General features: G+C 38.3%; 1 protein-coding gene across 4 annotated transcripts in view; it reads right to left on the reverse strand.

Moving 5' to 3' along the window:
* Nucleotides 1-19,818, reverse strand: part of LOC127938164 (nesprin-2) — a 92,503-nt gene that overhangs the window by 14,428 nt on the left and 58,257 nt on the right. For 2 of the 4 annotated variants that reach the window (XM_052534599.1, XM_052534597.1), the window contains 20 exons: nucleotides 14,670-14,875; nucleotides 14,355-14,478; nucleotides 14,033-14,215; nucleotides 13,777-13,923; nucleotides 13,356-13,535; nucleotides 13,110-13,265; nucleotides 12,821-12,976; nucleotides 11,936-12,106; nucleotides 11,606-11,736; nucleotides 11,099-11,303; nucleotides 9,759-9,941; nucleotides 9,534-9,647; nucleotides 9,272-9,430; nucleotides 8,983-9,126; nucleotides 8,637-8,728; nucleotides 6,716-6,947; nucleotides 6,402-6,596; nucleotides 5,006-5,131; nucleotides 3,523-3,678; nucleotides 1,185-1,346 (listed from right to left, as the gene is read on the reverse strand). In XM_052534599.1, coding sequence (XP_052390559.1) covers nucleotides 1,185-1,346; nucleotides 3,523-3,678; nucleotides 5,006-5,131; nucleotides 6,402-6,596; nucleotides 6,716-6,947; nucleotides 8,637-8,728; nucleotides 8,983-9,126; nucleotides 9,272-9,430; nucleotides 9,534-9,647; nucleotides 9,759-9,941; nucleotides 11,099-11,303; nucleotides 11,606-11,736; nucleotides 11,936-12,106; nucleotides 12,821-12,976; nucleotides 13,110-13,265; nucleotides 13,356-13,535; nucleotides 13,777-13,923; nucleotides 14,033-14,215; nucleotides 14,355-14,478; nucleotides 14,670-14,875 — 3,222 coding nt within the window. Of the gene's footprint in view, nucleotides 1-1,184; nucleotides 1,347-3,522; nucleotides 3,679-5,005; nucleotides 5,132-6,401; nucleotides 6,597-6,715; nucleotides 6,948-8,636; nucleotides 8,729-8,982; nucleotides 9,131-9,271; nucleotides 9,431-9,533; nucleotides 9,648-9,758; nucleotides 9,942-11,098; nucleotides 11,304-11,605; nucleotides 11,737-11,935; nucleotides 12,107-12,820; nucleotides 12,977-13,109; nucleotides 13,266-13,355; nucleotides 13,536-13,776; nucleotides 13,924-14,032; nucleotides 14,216-14,354; nucleotides 14,479-14,669; nucleotides 14,876-19,818 lie in introns of all 4 variants that reach the window. The other 2 variants (XM_052534598.1, XM_052534596.1) reach the window with 1 other exon arrangement.

The raw sequence follows: 19,818 nt of genomic DNA on the forward strand, positions 1-19,818 counted from the left end.
GGTAGCTTGTCAGTTATATATATATCGTAATCATATCATTAGATATAATGCCCAGCCCTAGTTTTCATTTAGTTTAACTTGATGAAGTAAAGGAAAACTATACGGAAATTGAAAGGTAAAACAAACAAAAATGACAAAAACAGAACAAAATTAGCTAAAATGTATACAAATAAATTCTAAATTTTGCTTTCTGATGTGTGATCATTAGTGACGTGGCCTGAAACCCTCCAAAATCTCATCGGTGAACTATGTGCTAATTACTGCAGAGTGCTTGAGGTTTGATGGTGAGAGAGAAACTGCACATACGAGGCTATTGTTGTGTATGAACAAATGAACACAGTTTTGCAGTACAGCACTCTGGCCTCAATTTTATAGTACATGGAGTAAACTAGATTAAAGCCAATCTTTCATGCTTTTTAGAAATAATGTACATTAGTAGCATATTTGAGTAAAAATGAACAAATGCTATGTGAGTGGGTAGAATAGAACCTCTGTGAAATGTGAAATCTGTGGGGCCTCCCTTGGGAATGCTTAAGCGTGCTGTTCATTTGAGACTGCTTTAATCCTTCGTAGATACTCATAATAGCATATACCATATAATACCATATTACCGACCTACTTAAGCTCCTTACAAATGTACAACACAAACTCACCATAACAAAGGCACACAGAAACAGACTCATTGTCTAAAATTATCTTAAAGTGGCATTTTGTTATGGTTATGGAACCACAAAAACAGGGATTCGAGCAATTTAATTAATTACTAATAAATTATTATTATATTTTTATATATAACTTTGAAATAAATGCTATTCTTATGAACTTTCTTTTCATCAAACAATTATTATATATATATATATATAGGATCATGTGACCAAATTCATCCCCGTCACCACAGGAATAAAGTACTTTTTAAAAATATATTAAAATAGAAAGCAGTTATTTTAAACTGGAATAACATTTCACAATATTATTGTTTTACTTTATTTTTGATTAAATTACTAAAGCCTTGGTGAGCACAAGAAACCTCTTTAAAAATCGTATTGACCACAAATCAAAGTTTGGTAGTGCCAGTCATATAGTTATAGAACAAAATGCTGATGGGGAATTTTCATTTTTGGATGAATTATCCAGTTTTAAGTGATTAGAAAAACCATAGCAATGAAAAGGAAACCAAGCTTTACCTTTTTAAGCTTCTCCACCATTTCCTCAATACTAAGGTTTTCAACCCTATGTGTCACTTTTTTCTCCATCTGCGTCAGCCAGTCGCAGAGCTCCTTGTTTTTATCATTGAAGATGAGCCAGGCGTTCAGGCGATCTGCTATTTCCTGTTTGCGAAGGGACACCTACACAAAAAGGAAGAATAAAGGGTTAAAATGTGTCTTAAAAAAACATTCTTACAGTAGTCTAAAGTATCCACATATCAACACTTATTTAATTTTATTTTTCATTATAATGACATTTATTCATTCAGGAAAATATCTTTGAGTGCACATGGCCTACTCTCAAGTTCTAGAGAGAGTACATAAGAACTTGCACTCTTGTGCTCTTGAAGTGACAGACCGGTTAACTACCCTAATTCACATGTGAGAAAGGACAGAAAACAACTCCAGGCAAAGGTTTCAGGTTACAATTAGGAAAGGCCCATTCGCTTTTACTGCTTTCTGTCAATAAGGGGCATGTCTACTAGGATGTACTAACATCAAGACACACTAAAGTCCCTTTTTGCTTGTGTCATTTCTAGATTGCTGGGGCTTACATGCAGCCTTTTAAAAACGAGGACAGCTTTTTCCATGCTACATTTGTCAGTGAAGGCTATAGTCTTTCCTTGATCTATTAATGTCACACTTAGAGCTGTAAGAGAATGTGATATTGTAGTTCTCCTTCTAAACAAGATTTTAATCATGAGGTTAAAAGAAAGTCCTAGGACACTGAGGTTAGTTAATCACTTCTATTCATGGCCTTGTTGTTAAATGCATTATTTATGCATTTCCTTGAGCCCAAGCCACTTGCCCAAAAACATATGCAAAGACAAATAAAAGACCTCCCTCTAGAAAACAAGGCCCAGCTTTGCCATCTGTCATTCATTCCAGGGAATGTTTCCACCTGCAACCTGTTGGCCCACAGACACTGACGCACAACCTAAACTGACCTCATTGGCTCTCTCTTGGCGTCTGGCCAGAGCTTCAATTAAAGACATGACAGCAACTTCACAAACTGAAAAACGGTTGATTAAATAAGGCGCCCTGCATTATGTGGTGGTAAGTTTATGGGCTGGATGTAGGCCACCTAACAATCTGTCCTAAATGTGGCCTTTCTGTTTTTAATTGCTCAGGCCGTTTACAGTTACAAGAGCAACTCCATTCAAATGTCAGCAGGCCATTCAGCTACTTCACTTAATGATGGCAGGCTGGACACCTGCGCTTAACAGATAATCTCAGAAAAAAGTCCTCAGTCAGCCTTTACAATGCCTGGCAAGCAACTTAAAAAAATGAGCTAGCTAAGTAATGCCTATTGACAGGTAAGTTAAAATCAATTTTGCTCTTTATTAAATAAAACAATATCTAAGTAATTATAGCAAAGCTTTAATGTTAAGGGTATTGTTTGCCCAGAAATTAAATACATAATTTACCAAACCCAAAAGACTTTCATTCAGGCAGAACACAAAAACTCATTTTTTGAGAACTATCTTGGCCAATAATATTACACATATTATGAAAGTGAATGAGGATTAGAGCTGTCAGGCTCCAAAAGTGGTCCATGTGTCTCTTGTTCTATATTTCAAGTCTCCTGAATTCAAATGACAGCTTGGTGTGAGTAAAAAGTATTATTTAAGGCTTTACAAATCTTTTTAGTGAACTGACTGATTCAGTTTAAAAAAACGGTCAGATTCTAATTTGGTCGCTGAATGATTTGTTCATGAATTGGACTGAACACGTTTTTGAGTTCAGCTGTTAATGACTTAATGATCCTGTTGCAGTGGTAACATCCCAACATATGTCTTCTGAAACTAAAACATTAGATGCATTAGATGTATAAACAACTTTTCACTTTTATGAGCATTTCTGCATACTTTTTGAATCTTGAATGGGCATTCATTCCACATTCTTTGTAATGCATGAAAAAGAGTGACTTTTATGATTCAAAATGTATCCTTATGTGTTCCACAGAAGAAAAAAAACATCATACCGTTTGGACCAGCAAGTAGGTAAGTAAATTAAAAGGTTCATTTTGGTCTGAACTGTCCTTTTAAGGCAAGTGAAATTTTTTCTTGTGCTATTTTTCAGAAACATACGTGTCAGCACATCTTTCTGATGAGAAAATTATTATTATGGCTATAAATCTAGATTAATTCACATACATTCTCATTTTCCCTCTCTTTTTCTGTGCCATGCGGCACTGTGAAGTTTCCCCCCCACCTTCCAGCGGTGAATCATTGTGTGCCTTTCAATGCTGGCTGGACAAGAGCCTCTTTCCCTCCTACTCTCACTCTCTCTCTCACAAACACAAACACTCGCTCACCTTCAAGCACAGTTCTTCCCATTGGCTGTGAAGTTCTTCCACCTGTCCCTGGAGCAGCGCGGTGTCACTAGGCAGCACGTACTGGGACACGTCTGTCTTCATGGTGGTCAGCTCTTTCAGTTCTCCAGCCCAAATCTGCAGTGAGTCCTCGTCCTCCTGCATAACACGGCAACCAGCACCAAGTTAAACTCCCCTCCTCTGTCGCACGCTAACCCTAGTCCTCCCTCTCTCTGTGTCCCTCTCATTAACACTCGGGATTAAAACCCGCTGGATGGGACGGGGGAGGGGAGGAGGCGGAGAAGGGGAGGTGGGAGTGAGAAGGGGGGGGGGGCAGAGCACCCATAACAACATAGAAATGGATGATGGGGTAAAGGCCAAACATGTTAAAGACACTATTATCTCCTTTGTCAGTTTGACCCACCTTCATTAAAGGACTCTTCCTCATCAAGGCTTAATCAACAAGAAATAAAATCAGTCTCAGCAGTTGGGTTATTAACACATTTCTAACGTGATATGATTATATTCAACAGGTGTTTTTTCTTTAGCAAAGACCTTACCTTGGTAATAGATTGAGTGTATTAAAATAACGTAGAATTCAGTTGGCAGATAAAAGCACTTTATTCAACAACCATCAAAGCCAAGCAGGAATAAACAGTCTCTAACAATTGACGACTATTACTCATGTTATGGCGTATATAAAAAAGTCACAATCAACTGTATTCTTACAGGAGTCGCCAATGTGTACATTTAAAGTTAGCTGATTTTTCACTATAGAGCAGGGTCCAGAAGGACTAGAAAACTAGTAAAAATGCTCCTTTTTTCACTGAATAAATAAATATCAGATTTTTTACATAACAATTTGTGAAAGCAAGACAGTTGCAATTAAAACATACAGTAGTGTCCCAAAATATTAAAATATAAAACTTTAAATTGTAATAATACTTCAAAATATGACTTTTATTATGAGTTTTTTTTTTTTTTTTTTACATTTTTAAAAAAATCTTACTGATTTTGAACGGCAGTGTACATGAATTTCAGAATGGTTGAGTATTTGATTTGTTTCCCTTTTGCTTTATTAACGTCATGTTCTTCAGCATGATTTGAGTTGATCCTATATCTATTAAGTGGAAGCAAGAACATCTGGACAATGCCATCACAAACTTGTCTGCATTTCATTGGTTAATAAATTGTGATTCTCTTTATCTTAAGATAACGTTTCCTTTCAGTTTTTCTCTATATTTTCCCATCTTCTAAAAAACATTAATAATAATTTAAATCTTAAATAATTTTTGTATTTTTTATCATAATTTCTTTTTATACTTTTTCCTCTGTATATTTTCCCAAATCATCAAAATGTTGGTTTAATTCCAGGTTAAATAAATAAAATAAAACATTATCAATTACATCATCAATACAGCCTAATGACCTGAATCTGGGATTCTAACTGGTTGTTTGGTTGCCTATCATCACAAACAAATCTTACCTTGATGAGCAGCATGTGTGACTTGAGATCTTCTAGCTTCTCTGGCAGCGGACACTTCAGTCTTGCTTTTATCTCCTCCAGTTTGAGAGCACTATTAGCCAGGCCGCTTTCACAGAGCTTCCAGTTCTGCAAAGAAAAAGAAGAATCTCTTCATTTAAGGTGGAAGATGTTTGTGTCTATAACCTTTTCTGCACTGTGAAAAACAACACCAGATCATACAGTTTTAGACTTAAAAGGTTCAATACAGTATTCAGCTCTAACAACAGTACGTTTGTGTGGCATAATGTCAATTAAATAATTCAGATCTCGATCCTTGAACATTCCTTTAATAACTGTCTATAAGTTCTGGTTATGAGAGCCACTGGTGTGCTTGTATTTCGGGTGCTGTCACTGTGTTATCTCAGATCACTGAAGAGGGATTTCCCTTTCACATGGGGATACACCATCCCCCACCCATTGTGAGCCAAAGTACACATAAACACACTTCCACTCTCATAACTCTCTAAACCCCCTTCAGAACGATGATGACAGAAGAGCCAATCAGAGCCGGTTATGAGTGGCCGTGACACTGGTGTTATATAATATCTAACAGTACAGGGGATCAGCTTCTAGTTTAGGGTGACACAGAGCCCCACTGCTTTAGAATGGAATAGAAACACTTTCCAAGCTTTGTTCCCACATCTACCTCTACTTTAGGCCTCAGGGCATTGTGGGATTGTGTGTGAACAATGACATATGATCCATGTAGACACTGAACTGCATAGTGGGCTAGCAGCCATGGTTTTGAAAGCCCTTGCTCTATGTGATATGGCCCAGCTGCCTCATTTATGGATTATGGCGAGATTACAGCTGATCTCTCATCCTCAAAATGAAGCACTCTATTAGAGAAACGCTCAAGAGGGTATGTAGGTCAATGGTGGCTAAGAAAGACCCGCACAATAACCATATATCAACCAATAACCAAGGATGCAATAAGACAAGGGTGTCAAGCACTAATCAGATTGATCCAAATCCTTGCTATGCTAATACTATCTATTTCTTTAATTAGCAGGCTTGTTTGGCAATCATGCAACATCAAAGCAAAATCATTTAAAACTTTTGTCATTACCAAAGATGAAAAATATCATGAATAAAGCAATAAAGCAACAAGCAAAAAAAAAAAAAAAAAAAAAATACAATAAAACACAAAATATTTGCAGATTTTATATATATATATATATATATATATATATATATATATATATATATATATATATATATATATATATATATATATATATATATAGAGAAAAAAAAGTGATTTATTCACAATATTATTTATAATTTGTCAATGGAAACGTTCACATATTAACTAATAAAGAAACGGCCTGGGAAATGTGAGAATTGGGTCACATACATGAGTTATGGTGTCTGTGAGAGCCTTCCCTTTCCTCACAAGGTCACAGCTTCTCTCCCACATCTCTTTGAGAGCCTCCAGTTCAGTCTGCACGTGTGTCTGCGTCTGCGCATCTGTCAGTAGAAGGATGTGTCCTCCTGCATCCACAGTCTGCCTGTAGAGTGCTTCATGAAGCTTTAGTTGCTCCTCTGTCCACTGTGAGATAGAAAACATGAAAGATAGATAATGATGGTGTTGGATCAGACTATGCAGTACAACATTAGGATCTTGAGAGTTGAAAGGATCATTATATTCTCTTTACTCAGTCATCTTACCTCAAAGTCTTTTATAGAGCATTGGACTTGGGTTAAGCTGGATGGTACAAGTCCTGCGAGGGGCAGAAGTTCTTCGATGTGTCTGACTAACTTTGAAAGTTTCCCTGAGCCAGCCTTATAGAGTTGCCACTGTCCCATCAGCCCTTCCAAACATTTGCCATGCTGCTGTACCCTCTGTTGCGTCCCCTGCCATTCTTCCTTTAGCTGGGTCAGTCTCAGGATCAGATGACTCCTGCTCACAGTTGAATTTGTCAGCATTTTCCAGTTTTGTTAAAGGTACATTGAGCATACAAAATTATGATGGCCCAGTATTGCATAAGACAACAAAATCGTAGCAACACAATAGAAACAAGCCACAATATAACGGAAGTGCTCCTGCTGCCTTTCTTGGCCACTATAGAGGATGCGTTTAAACTAAGGACTATATACCAGCGGTAATGGTCTAATGAAATTAAAATTTGGGGAATTTTACAGTAGTAACAACTTTTTTTTTTAAACCATTAGCCAAGTCATTTATATGGCTATGTTAATTTAAAGTGTACTTTAATATCCTGGTGCAGTAAAAGCTCTTTAAAATAGTAAATTGTGTTTACGTGGCAACGAGAAATGAATCCTACCGTAATAATACAGTATGTGAAAGTTCAAGAGTCCATAAAAACATCGGTGTGGTATTGGTATTGTGAATCGTTCAAAATTAGGGTTTTGTTAGTCCATTACCACTATATAAAGCTTGCATGTTAGTTTTACGCCTGTATAGAAGGCAGCGGCTATTTGCAATAAAAGCAATATATTTTAGAAGCTGTTTACACTAATTGAAAACAGAAAGTATTTTATGGATCCACGGTTTACACCAAATTAAAATAGCAATACATTCTATTTATATTATATAAATAGTTATAGTCATTCCAAACCCATGAGATTTTCGATAATCTTTGAAACAAATGAAGATTTTTTTTAATGAAACCTGAGAGATTTCTTTTCCTCCATTGAATGTCTATTCACCCAAAACCTTTGCACTTCAAAATGGTCATAAAATCATTCTAAAAGTAATCCAAATGTATCGATCAGCACATAAAGCACTAATGTCTCTTCAGAAGACTTGGATTGCACGGTTCGGTTCATATGGATTATTTTTTATGATCCCTTTATCGCATTTATGAACCATGAAAGTTCTGTGTGAATGGACTCTCAATGTCCATAATCTCTCAGATTTCAATATAAATACTTTTATTTGTGCTTAAAAACTGAATAAATGATATGGGTCTGTAATATGAACATGAAGGTGAGTAAAGGATGACAGGATTTATATTTTGGGTAAACTATCCCTTTAAATCGTGGTATTAACAGATTTCATTTATTTATTTATTTATTTTAAAAGAGACCATAGATGTCACAAATATTAACAACACAAAAATAGTGATGTTAACACCATAAAACTAACTGCAATTCCACTGGCCATTAGCCTTGCCACATTTATATGGCTCTCTCCATGATCTACATTTGTTCCTGTAATGAAAAAAAAAACAGACCCAAGAAACATCTTGAACATAACCATGCAGGAGTTCCACCTGAAGCAGCACTTATCGGCTGAAAAGAAAAATGATTTCAATGATTCATGCGCGGTATAGCACATGCGGTTTCATTTCCAGCTTGTTCCAGCGCTGAGCTCAATGGAGCTCTTCCACACCACATAACTCCCAAGAGTTACAGCCTCTTCTGAAGCCCGTGGGGGAAAATAATACATTGGAGAATCTCGACTTTAATTACTCATCAGGAGACATTCCATTCAAAAGAAATTATTAAAACACATGCTTTGATTTCTTATCCATGTCAAAGTCCCACACTAGAGGTTAGTGAGAAAATTCTGCGCTCACAGATTACTAGGGAAGAACTTATTGAGTGTAGTGTTATAAAAGCTCACCTGTCCTCATTCTGACTGCTCTCCAGGAAGCACAAATCCTCACTGATTGAGGCAGCCAGCTGCTGACTGATGAGGACCTCCACTTTCAGCTTCTGGAAAGTTTATTACCAATATATGAATAGATGAGCTCTGTACAACCATCTCAAAAATAAATAACACACTATTGCCAAGAGTTCCCATTGTTAAGAGTATTTTAAAAATAAGAGTATTTTATTTTACACTTATAATGTTACAAAAGGTTTATATTTCAAATAATGTTATTTCTATTCACCAATAAATGCTGAACGAAACTGAATATTACAAAATACTTTTCTAATTGATTTAACTTTACAATTCTATGCTCTACCTGATGTGCAGCTAGCTGCTCTTTTACAGCAGCAGAGTTTCCAGACGTCTGATTGGATAACCCAGCCTTGATTTTGTCCTGGAACTCCATCCAGCACTGGCACTTCTGTTGGAAGTTCAGAGCATGCAGCAGCTCTCCATACATCTTCCTGCAGACAGATATGTACATTGGCATTCACCAGACACAGTTCAGTTAAAGCTTATTTTAGGGATCAAGTGTATTTCAGGGCTAAATCAAAATGTTTGAGAACTGAACATCTTTAACTCTTTAACTTTAAGTGAAGTTTCACTTGCCTGTGTCGGTGTGTAGCCTGAGAGAAGACCTGAACGCACTGTGTGTTGAGGGACTGTAACCTCTCTTCCTCTGTAGAGCTTAAGGAGAGTCTGAAACTCGTTTGGTTCAGAGCAGCAAGGTTAGGGTTCAGAGCACTCAGATCTAACAGAACCATCTTAGGAAAAAAAACATTTAAATAAAAACAAATATTTAGTTTGCTCTGAAACACAAAGAGGATAATAAATGAACATTTATGAAAACAAGATTGACGGATTCACCTTTAGTCTATCCATGCTTGTAGCAGAGGAGGTCATTATGCTCTCAAAGTTTTTGAGTTGTTGCTCAACTGATTTCAACTCATTGCTGAAACGGCAGTGTTCCTCCAGCTCCTCCTATGGACAGAGAACAGCAAAACACTTGCCAATATTGTTTGCAGATAAATCTGATTATTTTTACATAAGATTGTATTCAGACTTTAAATATATAAAACTTGTCTCCTTCACCTGAACTTGTGCACTAATGTCAGAAAGTGCCTTGCAAAGATGCGCATGGTCACATGATAGCAACATGGTTTCTGATTTGATCAGAGAGGATGACTGGGGATTCATCTGCCCAATGAGAAGCTTCGAGGCCTCCAGGACTTTTCCCACACTGCTTTTCAAGACCGGCATGTCTTTCTCTAGACCCTGTGAAACACAGTTTTTTTAGACATTAGGTTAGAAGAGCGCACAGGAAACTATGTAATTTATCATGTGATAACTTTTTTTTTATTCAGCAGTACAATAAAATATTGTTAATATTAAGAAATGTTTCTTGAGCATCAAATCAGCATATTAGAATGACACCGAATGAATGATCCTGGAAAGCTTTGCCCTCACAGGAATGAAGTACATTTTTAATATATATAACACACACACATTAAATTATCTATTTTTAATCATTCATTTTATTTATTTGAATTGTATAGACACAAATTAGTTTTTTTATTCAGACAATAAATTTAATTGTTTTATCAACAACATACATTAACATCTATTAAATATATTAGTTGTTTGTGTTTATGTTTAAACAGGAATCATAAGTGTATAAATCACCTTATTAATGTTTAACTTAGAAGCTATGTGAACTGGAAAAAAAAAATCACTCATAAATTGAAATGAATTGAATAAGACCATATTTGTTATTCCATGTTCTTTTGTGTTGAAGATATTTTGTTAAGAGCAGCACAGGTCTCATTTGGTATTTTTAGCCCCCTCAGAAAAGCTCCAGCTCAGATCTCAATGTTCCTTCTTTTCAAAACCACAACTGGACTGAAGTGCTGCAGACCCATCTGTAGGACTAGAACACTTTAGCACTTAACAGGCACATGCTGAAAACTGGCTACTATTTAGGTTTCGTTACTTTGCAAAATGTTATTTTCTTTAAAATGACAAAAATTTAATCCAAACCTGTACCCCATGAAACAAGCAGTTTAACATTTCTGTTCATCCATATTACTGTGGTATGTATTGGTTTAGTATTTTATATAGTTATTGCGGTTTTCCATTTTGGAAACTAACCTTTTTAATATTGTAGTTAACGTGTTTTGTACCTTTCAGTCATTTTCAGGTAATTTTGGGCAATTATCATATTAGGGTCTCATTTAATTAATAATATTTCATATATTTAATTAAATAATATTCAAATAATATGCGGTTGGCATTGTCCATTTTTTCTTGGGTACATGTAAGTGTGATCAAACCTCTGTCTGATAACACTGGAGATGAAGAATATCCAGGTACTGGATAGGAAACACATCCTAATGCCAGATGTTAAAGGGGCCTAGATACTATTCATTACTCACACTGATGCCCTGCATCCTGCTGTTGAGCAGCTCTGCAGTGTTTTCTTCTCTGTCTGAAGAACTCATAAGCTCTCTAAGCCTCTCCCAGTGCTGATTTAGCTGAACGCAGCACTCTCCTGTGAGACGCTCATACTCCAGCCAAAGCCGCAATGCATTCTGGGCCTTTAGTAAATCTGCATGCACATCTTCAGTCACTGCTTGATGTCTGAAAATGAACAAGAATTAATACCCACATAGGTCCAGACAAACGAAACAAACATGTTCTGTTCTTTCTTTGCATTGCAATGTCTGGTTCATTTTAGTGAATTAGTTTATTTGTATGATTGTATGATTCATGTAAATAAATTATCAGATAAACTCAATTCAATTGCTAATTTATAAAGACGCTGCCATTTTAAAGTAGCTTCCTCAACAATGACAAAGACTAAATGTCAGAGATATTGTCAGTTTGGTTTCAAAGTTTAAAAGGTGAATTAAAGTAAGTGGAGGATATGTAACGTTACTTACCGGGATCTCTCTTTCTCTAGATGAACAGACAAAAGCTCAGACGCATAAGGGTTGAGTTTGTCTTTCAAATCAGAAAACATTTCAGTTAACTGTGTCCCAGTCTCTGATCGGTTCAGCTCCCCTTCAAGCTCCTGTTAGGAAGCATGGATAATAATATTCCCAATAAATCGCACTATGATGGTTGCAATGTTGAACATTTATGTGTGAATTCTCATACTGGCAGAATAAAACTGGTTATAATGTTAACAACCTTACAATAAAAAAAAAATAAAATTCAAACTTTTACAATCTTTTGCAATGGAATGGTTTCATTTAGAGCCGTTTCCTCACTTGCAGATGTTCCACATGAGTTCGGCTCTGCTCAGACGAGAACACAGGAACTCTGCAGAGCTCCAGCTTGTAGAGCACCCCAGTTGTTTGCAGTTCTGCTGCTCTCATTTTAGATTCAAAGCGAGTCCATTCATCTTTTATTTCCTGTAAACCTGACTTGAGAGCATTTATCTAAGAAAAAACACACACAGAGCTAGGAATAACATTTGTTCATTAGGTCAGGAATGATGAATGAACTCTGACTGAACACATCTGACACATTTAAAGATGTTGTAAAACAACCGTTACACACAAATCAATTGAATTCTTTCCAATGTTATATTCCAGCATACCCCTAACCAAATACTCCAATCAATTGATGTTACATCTCTTATGATTTGTGTTAAATATTGTAATATAAAATAAAAAAGCACAGTGTTTTAAAGCTGCTGTATGCAGATTACCGTTAAAAAGTTTAGGGTGTGTAAGTTTTATAAAGATTTTGAGAGAAGTTTTGTGTGCTCATGAAGGCTGCATTTCATTGATCAAAAATACAGTAAAAAAGTAATGTTCTGAAATATTGTTACAAATTAAAACTGTTTTCTATTGTAACATATTTTAATATGTAATTTATTTCTATGATAGACGTCCAGTTTTCAATGTCACATGATGCTTTAGAAATCATTCTAATATACTGATTTGATGCTCAAGATACATTATCAATATTTAAAACAAATCTACTGTTTAATATTTTTTCTGGAAATTGTGACAAATTAATCATCCTTAGTGAATTAAAAGTATTATTTTCTTTAAAAAAAAACTCAACCCAACCTTTTGTAAAGTAGTATATGTGGCCAGTGTTCACAAATTTACTGACGCATTCATTCGCAGGGTTTAAGAACTTACCTGTCGACTCAAAGCTTGGCAGTCCTGGATGGCTGAATTCACTTGTTTGGAGAATGCTTGATCTCCAGGATGTTCACCGTCCTTCTGCCTGAACAGGTAAAGAGCTCCCAAAGCCTTCAGCTCAGAGGACTTCACCTGCAGCCTTTCCTCTGTCTCCTGCAATGAAGCAATGTCAAAGTTTTCTCAAATATCTCACTTCCCTTTTTAAAAGCACTCCTTTAACTCACCTTCCCACCAGCAATAACAACTGCAACGTAAATTCAAGCTAGCTGGGAGATAAGAGACTCACCTCACACTCCTGTAACGTTTGCTCGATCTGTGAACAGCTCTCTGGTCGCCAGTTGTTTTTCACCCATTCCATACGTTGAGAGATCCAGCTGTGCATACAGTGCAAACGCTTTTCTCTGTCCGTGCAGGTCTGCCATTGGTCCTCAACATCATGAATCTAGAGACAGAAGAACTTGTCACATTTCAAATATGATGGCTTTGGCAGGTTATGTAGGTTACTACCACTTTGCTGTACTTCTGCACTCGCCTTGCGGTCAATTTTGACCTGTAGAATAAGCCAACTCAGATTGAGAGCTCCCAGCTGCTCAGCAAACACGATGTGCTCATTGCGATCGGTGGGTTCATTCACTGATCCTGTCCCCTCCACAGACTGATGGTTCAGGACGTCAACATATGGCTGGTGACTGGTTATTTCAGCCTTGAGATCCTAGTATGTGAGATTAAAAAAAAAAGAAATTAATACTTTTATTTAACATAGACACATTCAATTGGTCAAAAGTGACAATAAATACATTTAATGTTACAAAAAAATCATTTTAAATAAATGCTGTTCTTTTGAACTTTGTTAATCAAAGCATCCATAAAAACAAATCACAGTTTACGCAAAAATATTAAGCAGCACAACTGATTTCAACTTTGATGATGATTCCACAGGGTCGGTGCATTACCTTCAAAGCCTTTAGATGTCTAGACAGCTGAGAGGAACCGAGGGCACAGTGGACCCCCGAGCTTTCATCCTCCAGTCGTCTCTCTACATGCTCGATCCAGGAGGTCAATTTGGCCAAGATATGACTGTGAGACTGGTTTGTCAAAAGCTAGAAGGAGGGCAAGAGGATGATAACTTAATATCTGTTTGCTAGAGTTTCGCTTCTAATTGATCGATGAGGGAGAGAAAAAAACTTAAGAGAGACACATAAGTCATACTTGTTGCTGTTTCTGGCTGAGGGCAGGCAGCTCACTAGTCAAGTTCATCCATTCCTGTTCAAGTTGAGCCAGTCGTCTGCGCAGACCTGGAGCTTCACTGTCAGTCTGCTGCAGTAGCTGTGTGCCTGCACATTCTGCAGAAGCTTTCTGTGCCGAACGGACCTCTAGCTCTTCGAAGAACTCCTGCAACATTCAAACAAAGCCACATACTTACTTTTGCATCTAGGGCATGATGCATGTTCACATGTCATAAAAAAAATTAATAATAAGTAATGTTCACATAAAAAAAATATAATATAAACACAAATGAAATTCTAGTCACCGTGAGCTGAGACAAGATTGTTCTGGAATTCAGTGGATCAGAATCAGACAAAGTCTTCCACTTCTGAACCTGTTCTTGAGCATGACAAATCCACACTTCTAGTTCTGTTGAGTTGCACTGGAGCCTACAAATATGAGCGCACAGAAATACACACCTTTTTTGTAACATGATATAACAATGTGGCTTCTAAACAAAGGGATTTTAAACATTTTATTACCCTGGACCTCCAAATATGATTATCCATTTGTGAGGGGAAAATTATCCTATTTTTACAAACAGTTTTTATTTATTATTTGATCACTGGTTTTCTCATACCTCTCATAATTCTTTCTGATCTTCTGTGTGGACCGTATCTTCTGCTGTAGTCGATTCTGAAGCTCCATCCAGCGTATCAACAGCTGTGATGTTGGTACAGGCTGGTCTGGCCGTTCACGGAAACAGCCCTTTTCCTGTAAGATCCTGAGTCTGTCTTGGATCTCCCACACCTGAGGCCTTGTGTCTTCCAGGACCTTCTGCAACCTCTGACAATAATAGAAAAAAAGAAGTTAGTGGGTTATTACCTTACACTTAAGACTATAAACATATTTTATAACGAACAATAAACTATTTAGAAAAAGTATTTATGTCTTACATTTTAACAATTTAATATCAAAACCACATTATTTGCTTTACAAAAAAAAGTTTATATATATATATAAGGTCTATTCGATGATATTCAGAGGATCAGTCATCATGATTTAAGTTTAATATCTCGATCTATGTGTATCTCTCTCTATGTATATAGCTCAGCTATATATGTGCTTAGTTTATGTTTTTAACTCATTGTAATTTAGTAGTACACAAATATATGGATGTGGTCAGCTGAAGTACTGCAGTTAGAGACTACAAAGTTCAAGAAACACTGCTCTAACGTATGTCTTCATCCACACCTCCTCATATCTCTCAGCTTCAACCACTTGCTCGGATGGAGTGGCTTGTGGGTTTGATGCACTGTACATCTATTACAGACACAAAAAGGGTTACTTGCCATTTCTCCTTTATCAATCCACCTGAGTAATGAGCTTTGGTAGACATAAAGGGGAAAATAATATGAACGCAACCAACCATATGCTACTGATTGTTCCATGTGAGTCAGTGAAGCTGAGAAATTAGTTTTCGTAATAGTGAGGGAAACAAATAATAAAACAGTGGCCAATGCAGGCCGCAGAACATGAAGTTCCACAGATATGGCAACTATCACACCGAGTAATTTAATCAGGAACATCATGTGCTGGCCCAAAAAAAGCCCCAAACTCTCATGTAACATATAACCAAAGAAAAGAAAAGACCCTCCCCTCCTCCACACGCCTACATGTCTCAGATACTTATTACTTTTACTGCTTAGTAGATATCCATTCAAATAATTCATAAGTGCAGGAGTCCTCAAAGCTCAATAGTGTGCTCAGCTAATAAAATACAGTAACACCCCACAACATCTATGTGATTTAATATAGACAAGAGTGCATTATGCTGCGTCTAATTTGGTTAGGATTTTTATTAATTCAATACAACACAACCAGGGTGCATTTTCATAATCTGCAATTGTTCTCTTTTTCATTAAAACAAAAGAAACCTGAAAAGTAGTGCTGTCAAAATTAGCGAGTTAATGCAGGCAAGAACGTCTTTACGACCACATCAAACGGGAGACTTTTCAGACGTGCTCTCTAACTTCACCTCAATGCCAGGCCGTGCACTGAAATAAAAGCTACAGGTGACAAGGAGCTTCAGTAGAACAACAGTGAACTGCAGTCAGATATGTTGTCAGGCTGTATGACAGTAGAAAATAATTTTCCCGTACTGTCAGGCAGTGTTTGTAGCATGTGCTCTTCAGTTGATGCACAAATGAGGCAGGGCATGCTGTAACACATCTCATTTAATATTAAAATGGAAAAGAAACAACTGATGACATAACTATAGCATTGCATGCTCAGTAAAGTCATGAAGTTACCAAAAAGGCGATTTAACCTGTCTTAAAACAGTGCATGCAAGTATTTGTTGTATATGATTTGTATATGATCAGCTTATTAGTAGAGGCTTTAAAAATTGAAGTGGGTCAGAAAAGTTAAAGAGTTTCAGATCCACGTCATGTTCAGCAGTGGCAGCTCTTTAAAGCAGCCAAAATAACCTAATAACTCAGCTACCGTGATGTCTGCTAAATGTAATTATCTATGAAGATTCGGGAGGAGCGCGTCAGATACTTAGCCTAATCATCACAGGTGGACCACAATCAAGTAATCAATCCCACAGTATAAATATCGCTGACTTACCTCTATCCATTGACGGTTTATCAGCATGCTGGTTCGCCTCGTCAGTCACCTTATCACCCTTATCACAGACCCAATTTTCGTACCAACGAAGAGTGCTACACAGGGGATTTATAAGACCTGCTGCTTTTGCCGGACCCGAGATCATTTCTACCCAGCCAAACACGGCCGTTGAGCAGCATTAAGCGTCATCGCGACAGCTGCTATCCTCGCCAAGCCACACATCGTGGCCAATAGACCGTGCAACTCCGAGCTTGCCTGCTCGATACACGATCGCGCCGCCCGAGACCGAGCTCTCGTCGAGCGCTGGATTGCAGCAGAAAGAATCCAACCACGGTTCAGCCTTTCACCACGGCGTTCCGGCCGAGTGGCAGTTTGAGGCCGCTTCCTCTAGCGGCGCGCAGACTAATACATTTCCAGGCGAAGACGCTAAAAAACAGGTTCTTCTTTTTCTTCATTGGATTTTTACGGCAGTTTGCATTCAAAGTGTTGCATCTAAAAGCAGTTTTGCGGCTAAAGTTTTGTTCCGTCTTCTTCTAGTAGTGTTTTACGGAGGTTTTGGCAAACCAACGTAAAGGTGCATTACCGCCACCCGCTGATCCGGGGTGTGGATTCCGCATAGATTTGGACTACAGATACACCGTTCCGTCGGATGATGATGCCACTTTTTAACCACGAAGCCAAAGGCATTAGGTTAGATTATTGTAATGCCTCGTTCTCAGGCCTTCCAGCTAAATCGTCGAGCAAGCTTCAGTATACAAATTCTGCCGCACGCTTGTACTTCTCCTCGCGAACACATTACACCGGTTCTTTCACAATCACACGGGCTTCCCGTAAACATGAGAATTGATTTTAAAATTCTTATCTTAACATACTAGGCACTTCATGGGACTGCACCTGAGTATTTTTGTGAACTCATCAGTCCTGATATTCAATCACGCTCCCTTCGCTCTACTAACTCTTCACTTCACCAGCCATAATGTGAGCTAAAGACCATGGGGGAAAGAGCCTTTTCATATAAAGCCCCTACGCTATGGTACGTACTTCTTCTGCATGCACCTATGTTGGGCGATTTTTGTTGATTAAGTCACATTTATTCAAGACCGTCTGTCTTTAATGAATTATTGTATTGCTTTTGGCGTTTGTTCCTACAAATAAAATGCATTATTATTATTATTGTTACATTCGCCTTACCGCGCACGTTTAAACCTCGCCGAAATGATACAGACATAAGTAAAAAAAAAAAAAAAAAAAAAAAAGTCTCTGGATAAAAGCGCCTGCTAAATGCTTAATTTAATTTAAAAATTTTCATTTGCATGCAAGTCTTCTGGTAGGACCAAATCATTTAGGGACCTATTTTACCATTCACTGGCGTGATCACTCAAAATTAATCTAAAACGCATCTGCCCTCGTGTTTTGATGCAGGATAGCAAGCATGAGTAAAATTACCATCGCCTTTTAAGGACCGTAATACGGAAAACCGGAAAGTAAGTCTCTTTAGAAACCACTTGGAAGCAAATAGCACATAACTGCCGTTAACCCATTTGCTGCAAGCATCGCCAACGGCCCCAGTCTATGTTTCGTTTTCACAGCACGTTAAACATCACTCTCTTACTTGATCTGGATAAGCCGCGCATCAATTGAAGTCCAAAGACTTTGGCTTTTATATCTGACCAATATTTCGATAAAACATAATTCCAGTGATTAATTTTCCATCATGTCAGGAAAACTATTCCTATTCCTGAACGGTAAACGTCAAAGTGTTAGCTCGTGGACAAATGTTGATCATGGATCTAGTCAGAAAGAATCATGAACAGAAACATCTTTATTTTGGGTATATAATTTCTGCCTCCATGCCAAAAATGGGGGGTATCTTGTAAGGGGTTAACGTTACTGCTATAATCATGTCTTTCGGTACAACGCCTTACAAGACTAAACATGCTCAATCGTTTCCAAAAGCCTCTGTTTCCACAGTCCATAATACAACGTGAAAACAGCGTTCCAAACGTATCCACTCGGGAGTCCGTCTAAAGAGCCCGGAGGCCAAATGAGAGGAAAGATGCTTTTCCAACAGGAACATAATAAGGTGGACAAGGCCTGAGGAATCGTCAAATCAGGCAACAAATTGCTAAGCTGCCAACATCTACAGCAGCCGAAGCAAGTAGCCTTTCATGTACCTCCTCACTGCCGCAGCAGTGTCTGCTCCCGCAGGGGCCTTTCCTGTACCTCCCCACCGCCGCTGCAGTGTCTGCTCCTGCAGGAGCCTTTCTTGTACCTCCCCACCGCCGCTGGAGTATCTGCTCCCGCAGGAGCCTTTCCTGTATCTCCCCACCGCCGCTGCAGTGTCTGCTCCCGTAGGAGCCTTTCCCGTATCTCCCCACTGCCGCTGCAGTGTCTGCTCCCGCAGGAGCCTTTTCCGTATCTCCCCACTGCCGCAGCAGTGTCTGCTCCCGCAGGAGCCTTTCCCGTATCTCCCCACTGCCGCAGCAGTGTCTGCTCCCGCAGGAGCCTTTCCCGTTCTCCCCACTGCCGCAGCAGTGTCTGCTCCCGCAGGAGCCCTTCCTATACCTCCTTGTCTGCTCCCGCAGGAGCCTTCCTACACCTTCTCCCTGCTGTGCAGCGTCTGCTCCCGCAGGAGCCTTCCTACACCTCCTCACTGCCGCGCAGTGTCTGCTCCCGCAGGAGCCTTTCCTGTACCTCCACACTGCCGTAGCAGTGTCTGCTCCCGCAGGAGCCTTTCCCGTTCTCCCCACTGCTGTTGCAGCGTCTGCTCCCGCAGGAGCCTTTCCTACACTTAAATATATATATAAAAAAAAAAAAAAAAAAAAAAAAAAAAAAAATAAAATACCACACATCACCTCCGCCTAAAGGCATGCCATGCATCTGAGGTTGCGGTGATAGCATCATGTATCGACAATAGCCAAGACGATATTAGGCCCATTCTCCAACCAACGTTTTTTATAATAATCATTAGGCGGCCTACCTTAATTCGGCCTACCTTAATTAATCAAACCGCTCTGTTATCCCATCTCAGCACTGCATTTCCCGCTCGCCCGTGCCCTCAAAGGACGATGTGAGCCCGTAGGTAAAAAAAAAAAAAAAAAAAAATCATTGGACAAGCGAGATGATCGTAGTGCCGACTACATGAACCAGCAGTATTT

The sequence above is a fragment of the Carassius gibelio genome, chromosome A20 (genome assembly GCF_023724105.1).
Source record: "Carassius gibelio isolate Cgi1373 ecotype wild population from Czech Republic chromosome A20, carGib1.2-hapl.c, whole genome shotgun sequence".
Taxonomy (NCBI): domain Eukaryota; kingdom Metazoa; phylum Chordata; class Actinopteri; order Cypriniformes; family Cyprinidae; genus Carassius; species Carassius gibelio.